Source organism: Manis javanica, chromosome 11, assembly GCF_040802235.1.
Source record: "Manis javanica isolate MJ-LG chromosome 11, MJ_LKY, whole genome shotgun sequence".
Classification (NCBI taxonomy): Eukaryota; Metazoa; Chordata; class Mammalia; order Pholidota; family Manidae; genus Manis; species Manis javanica.
The window spans coordinates 208,008-214,739 of record NC_133166.1 but is presented as its reverse complement, the minus strand read 5'-3'; the positions used below and the strand labels follow the sequence as shown (position 1 = coordinate 214,739).

Below are 6,732 nucleotides of genomic sequence, written 5' to 3'. Positions count from 1 at the left end.
GGTGCAAAAATTTCACTTCTCTCAATTCTGCCCATGTGGAAGCTCATGAAAGATTTGGTAAAACCTTCAAATACTTCTTCACATATACTCCTTTATTAAATAAAATAACTCATATCACTCATCAAAACTGAGACCCAAAACAACATTAAGAGCAAATGACTTGCCAAAGATGGTATGTATTGTAATGACATCTGTTTCGTATAAGCTTATTCAAGTCCAATATCAATCAGGCACATCAATAGTCAGTGCTATTACATATGTTATACTTTTAACCAGACCACAAAGACCGGAAGCTTTATATAACCCGGCCGGAGGTGAGAACCCTGCCTATCCTACTGTCTATCTTCTTCCTTGGTATTTAAGGGCTTCAGGAACATATCAGAATTAAAGTAACTCTAATAATTCTATTCCACCTATTTTATCACCCCCTTTAAACATAAAACATTAAAACATAAAATGAAGAACATGGACAATAAGAGAAGATGTATACCAGTTTACCCTATTTATTCTTCTTTTTGGCAATATTGAATATTCAGTAGCTCTGTGATAACAATGAACTCTCACACAAGGCTCCCCTTACCAAACATGAACATGTGCTGACATATCAGAATATATTTGATAAGATGAACCATTGGTTATGTAAAGCAAAGTAAATTTTCTGGATTTAATGCAGGAAAGAAAGAGAGGTTTGAATGTAAAATCTCAGACACAACTATTGGCTGTGACATGGAATTTGAATATATCTCAATCAAAGACCCCCACTGGAAACTAAATGCCAGAAACTAAATCACTAGACTCATAAGTAAATGGCACTGCAGGGTCCACATTCTTTGTTTATGCAACTTTATGATTCTGCTGGGATCTTATATGGTTGGAACTTCCTCCTTCCATAGACTAGAGCTGGTAGACATGAGGATATGAACAAAAATGTATTAGATGGTTAGCACTGAAAGAGGCCTTACACAAACACTAGCTGTCTCAGGCTGCTGTTTCCAGGAGGCATAATCAGATCAATTTTATAGCTTTCTTTCTGTCCTAATGCCCAAACCCTATCTCTGTTTACTCAAAATCTGGACAGACACTGAAAAAAACATTAATCACCATCATGTAGTTCCATTAGAATAATTATCAGACAGGGATTTTACACTCCTGGAGCCTGTGCCAGGTTTTTCTCAGGGTTCAGTCTCAGAATCAAGAAGCAACCAGAAGTTTTAAAACCTTGATGTTTCACAAATACATGTGGATGGATTAATAAAATATGAGACCACTCTTCATATAGACTGAAAGTAATGAAGCTCCAAGACATAAAAATCTTATGTGTGTGTGGATCTGTACAATATACTGGTACATTTTGGTGTATAACTTATGTCAGATAAAACCTTCTGTGTCTGAAGGCAGTGTGAAATTTGTAATGGTCGATTCATATGTTCAGTATTGTGGGTTAAGATGATTCCAAAGGAATAATATGTTAAAAAATCTCAGTATCAGTGAAGTCAGTAATACCCTCCCTTCTTCTGCAACCTCTTCAAGGCATCTTTGATTTCCTTATTCCTCAGACTGTAAATCAAGGGATTCAACATGGGAATCACCACTGTGTAGAAGACTGATGCAAATCTGTCAAAGTTGGAAGAACCACCAGAGCTGGAATTCAAATAAACAAAGCTACCTGAGGTATAGAAGAGGGAAACTGCTGTCAGGTGAGAAGCACAGGTGTTGAAAGCCTTCGACCTGCCTTTAGCTGTAGTGATCTTCATGACGGAGATGACAATACAGACATAGGATATCAGGATAACAAGGACATTTATTATTCCAAAGACCATTGCTAAGATAGCAAGTAGGAGCTTCGCAGAGAAAGTGTCAGTGCAGGACAGGGCTAACAGCTGGGGCATGTCACAGAAGAAGTGGCGGATGACATTAGGTCCACAGAAGTGGAGATGAAGAATGACATACAGTTGGGATACAGAACCAGAGATTCCAGCCATATAGGATCCCAGCACCATCCCAACACAGCGGGAGGGTGACATGATTGATGAGTAGAGAAGTGGATTACAAATGGCAGCATAGCGGTCATAAGCCATGGCTGTCATGACACAACACTCACTCAGTCCCGTGATTGCAGAGAAGAAGTACTGAACAGCACAACCCACCACAGCGATAGTATGTTGTTCCAGGAAGAAGTCAGAGAGCATCTTGGGGGCTGTGGAGGTCACATAACAGATGTCTAGGAAGGACAGGTTGCTGAGGAAGAAGTACATGGGTGTGTGGAGGTGGGAATCCATCCTTATTAAGATGATGAGGCTCAGGTTCCAAGTCAGAGTTGTAACGTAGATCAGCAGGAACACAGCAAAGAGCTCTGCTTTGATTCTGGGAAAATCTGAAAACCCCAAGAGGATGAAATGGGTGATCTCTGTAAAATTTTCTCTTCTAATCATAGCCTTGGTGCTCCTAAGATCAGAAAAGAGACAATGAGTGCATTGCTGACTCAAGTCAAATGTGATAGCATTACAGTTCTCCCATGTGCCACCTTTTTCCTTCACTGAGCACCAGAAAAAGGGAAATGCTCACTGTTCTGGTGGAAACACAGCAGCTTTTATCTCACATTGTCAAGGAGTCCTGTTCAGTGCTTCAAGTTCTCAACTAAAGCATGAGTTTCCATGACAATTGAAAGAGGTATTTAAAAATGTGATGAAGAATATTTTAAAGAATAGAAATTCTGTGATTTTTATACATTGAAATCAGTGATGAAAATATGTTTTTTTAAAAAAACCTCTTTTTATGCATTATAAAACTTGCTTTCTGATGAGAAAAGCATATGTTGCATCAATCCAGGTTAAATTTGAAAGAGCCCTTCTGTTCTCCATGGTCATACTGATAAATTCTTAAAATTTTTTCCAGTATCCATAAGAAAAACATTTACTGCACCTCCAGGGGGAAATACGTTGCCTGCCTGAGGCAAATAACCTTTGAAGCCAACACCACTCAAAGGGAGAAATAAAATGGGAGAAACCTGTTTATTGCTTATAACTTCTGCTCACCCGTGTCTCTCGTGACCTGGGTGCCAGTCCTCACCTAACCACTCCAGTCCTGGTAGGTCCTCACCCTCCACCCACTTTGTAATCACCTAGTGATGTGGAAATGTACTACTTCTATCCACCCCTTGGAAACAGCTATTAATATGGAAATCCACTAAGGCCAGGCAACAGATTCTGGAAATAATTGCAATTTTACACACAGTCCACCTTCCAGAAATCTCACCTCACAATCTACTTGCTCCCCATCATCCATAACAGCCAGTGTGCAAGAAAACTAGAGCACTGCAACCAGACTAATAACATACAATAACAGCGGCAATAAAATCATGATGATCCTCAAGCCAGGGGATTCAGTGAGGTTCAAAGTCCTATACACATTAAGTCCCTGGCTTGCCCATCCCACAGGAGCCAGTACATGACCAGGGAGGGAGTACAGAGTAATCATCACAGGGCAGCTGCAGCCAGGAAGTGGGTCAAGGGCACTGGGATTATAGAAGAAATTACCTTGGGGGCAATAGGATACATGTTTGAATGACACCCGCCTGGGAAAATCTTGTCCATCAGGAGGATGCATGCAACAGAGTGGACCCGTGATAGGACAGTGGCAGGATAGGGATCTCGTCCTGGTCTAGTACACCAGACTTACACCCCCTCCCTGTGAGGGTTACAGATGGGTCACTATACAGGGCTCTGGGAGGTGTATGCACTGGGCATAATGATAAAACAAAACTTCCCTGTAAGATGCTCTTACCTCCCGGGTGTTTTGGGTGCACTATGTGATCTTTGGGGGTCACTCTGCTGTTACTCCAGGAACACACAGGAGGCCAGCTTCCAGGCCTTTTCACCAAGGTGCCAGAAAGGCCAACCATCATTGATCCATATGTTGAAATGTCCAGGATCACATCCACTCAATAGAGTCTCTAGGGATTAGTGCAGTAGGGATGGCAGCAGGATGTTGCTTTGCTGGCCATATCCTGGCTTCAATAACTCCCCTTTAGTTTGCACATACAGTTGTACAGTATAGGCAGTAATGTGTGTTAGCATGTCCACAGAGCTCAAGGCTCCTTTTTGGGGCTTCTCATTCAAATGACATAGCACTGCCTGTAAGTGCACTGACCAGCACCATAGACTATTGTTGTATGAACTTGGGCCAGACTTCAAAAAACCATTGTACCTCCCTATCAACCCTGCCATTGTATGGTTATATGGTACATTAAAATGTCACTTTATCCCTAACTACTGCACACATTCTTGAAATGCATGTCCAGTAAAGTGGGTGCCTTGATCATTCTCAGTGACCTGCAGCCAGCCTAAGGCCGCAGAGATGCTCTAGGCCTCCTTGGTGGTTTGCTGATCTGCACGATGTGCAGGAAGAGCAATCAACAGTCCAGTAGCTGTGTCCACACAAGTCATAGCATACATCCCACATAATCTTTTGCCCCACATGGAACAAACACTGATGTAACCATTGGACAACATCAGTGGCAGGCTTTCCTTCTAGCCAACAAACACATCTGGGCCAATGTGTCTTCTTAATCATTCCCTGGGAATGCCAAAGGCAAATGATCAGTCACATCGTATTCAGTAACTGTCTTGGTCTGACAAGAGGCCCATAAGTCTGGCCACAACTCTTGCCCTCAAGGGGGCATGTGACCAACCATCCAGTTGGCACAGGTCCATGGCAGTAGCCACACAGTCAACCCTGGTAGACGACCCAGCTGTCAGTGCAGACAACTATGGGGGAATGCTCCTGGCTGATCACCAGCCATACGGCCCACACATCACCCCATTGGGTGCTATTCCCCTCTCCATCCTCCATCCATACTGTCTCAGTCTTAGGATGGAAAGACACAGCCCTCCACTTCAGGGGTTGCCTGAGACTGGAGCAATTTGGTTACCAAGCATCTTCAAGTACAGGGCTTTTCCCTCCAGAAGAGGACTCTTGGATACCAATGGCTACTATTATATGCCCAGATAAGCATCAGAATTCTCCATATCAGGGGCTAGTGTAAAGGGTGCTACACTGCTCTAAATATGTGTCCCATTTGGCCATTGTAGGTGTCTGTACCACACCACTCCACAGCCTTTAGTTCCAGTCTTGCACCCACCCTGCAATGGGACAGGTAGTTATTACTTTCATCAGAGTTGTTCCATTGATGGGCTCCATAGCTAGCCAAGTGTGGTACACAGCAGCCAGTTGCTTCTCTATCAAGGTGTACTGGGCCTCTGCTCCTTTCCATACTTGTGAACAGAATCCAATAGGTTGGTGTTTCCATTCAAGCCACTGCCAAAGGCCCCATCCACAGCTATATTTGGTTACATGAACATCTAGCTCACAGGGCCTTGATGAGTCCATTACACTCAAGGCCAGTACAGCCTTGATCGCTCACTTAGAAGCAGTAAGAGCAGCTCCACAGGTTTCATCCCGGTCCACCTGAAGTCTTTTTGTACGAACCAGTATAAGGGCTTCAGAATTTGTGCCAAGTGTGGGAGAAACCCACTCCAGTAGCCCAAAGGTCCCCAAACCTCTTGTAATACTGCCACAGTTGTACGGATAGAGAAAGCATGGAACTTTTCTGTGACTGCTTGTGGGATAACTTTGGTTTTAACCAAGTATATACACCCTTAAGAATTTTACTATCTAAGAAGGTTCCTTAACCTTGGTGCTGTTCACAGCCCATCCTTTCTCCAGTTACAGCTGTCTAGAACTGCTCCTTCTAAATCTTCAAGAGAATCAGACATGAGCATAATATTATCAATGTAGTGATACAGCTGCACAGTTTATGTTCTCTTCCATGTGGCCCAGTCCTGGGCTACAAGTCCATGACAAATGGTGGGACTGTGGAGGTATCCCCATGGAAGGAGAGTGAATCCCCACTGCTGTCCTTCCCACATGAAGGAAAACTATTTCTGACTTCCTGTGCTATGTCAATAGAGAAGAAAGCATTATCAAGGTAAACAACATAATGATATGTCCCTATTTCATGACAGTGTGTCCATAAAGGCTGCTATAGAGGGGCAGCAGCATGCAAAGGCGGTTTGACTTTACTCAATTCCCTGTAATCCAAGGTCATATGCCATGAGCTGTCCGGCATTTCCACGGCCACAGTGGGGAATTAAAAGGTCTATGAGGGAACTTTATGAAGCCCCCCTTCTTCAACTCCTGTATAGTTCCTCCAGATTCCTTGTGTAACCCAGGCAATGTATACTGCTTACTATTTGTCATCTGTTAAGGTACAGGCAGATCTACAGGTGGGTGCTTAGCATGTCCCCTCAAAACTGCCTTTACCACATGTTCCCTCAGTCTGAGCTGACCTGCAGTGGTCTGTAATCACAGGCCCTAAAGGATATCCACCCCCAAAATATATTCAGGGAAGGGGGAAATGTACAGAGTACACTCATTTGGGGTACACACCCTAAATCCAAAGGGATTTGGGCTTTCATCACTCTTATTGCCTTACCCCATAGCCATCTATCACCGCAGGGGCCTCAGGAAAATGCTCTGGGTTCCCCTTAAATCAGAGAATATTCAGCTCCTGTGTCCACCAGCACCAGAGTATATTGTAAATTCATGGGGAACCAATGAATTGCTATTTCTACATGTGGCCTCCAGGCCCCACCATGTCCCCCAAGGTGGGAGGCCTGACCCCGCCATGCGCAGTCAAACCGTAATGCCCAGTCCTCCTCCTGTGGGGAAAAG

General features: G+C 43.7%; 1 protein-coding gene across 1 annotated transcript; it reads right to left on the bottom strand.

Moving 5' to 3' along the window:
• Positions 1 to 1,493: 1,493 nt before the first annotated feature.
• On the bottom strand, positions 1,494 to 6,504 carry LOC140844330 (olfactory receptor 5AN1-like). Its single transcript, XM_073215767.1, has 2 exons — positions 6,494 to 6,504; positions 1,494 to 2,421 (listed from the first exon to the last, which is right to left on the bottom strand). The coding sequence occupies exons 1-2, from the start codon at positions 6,502 to 6,504 to the stop codon at positions 1,494 to 1,496; spliced, it is 939 nt and encodes a 312-aa protein (XP_073071868.1).
• Between the last annotated feature and the right edge of the window lie 228 nt (positions 6,505 to 6,732).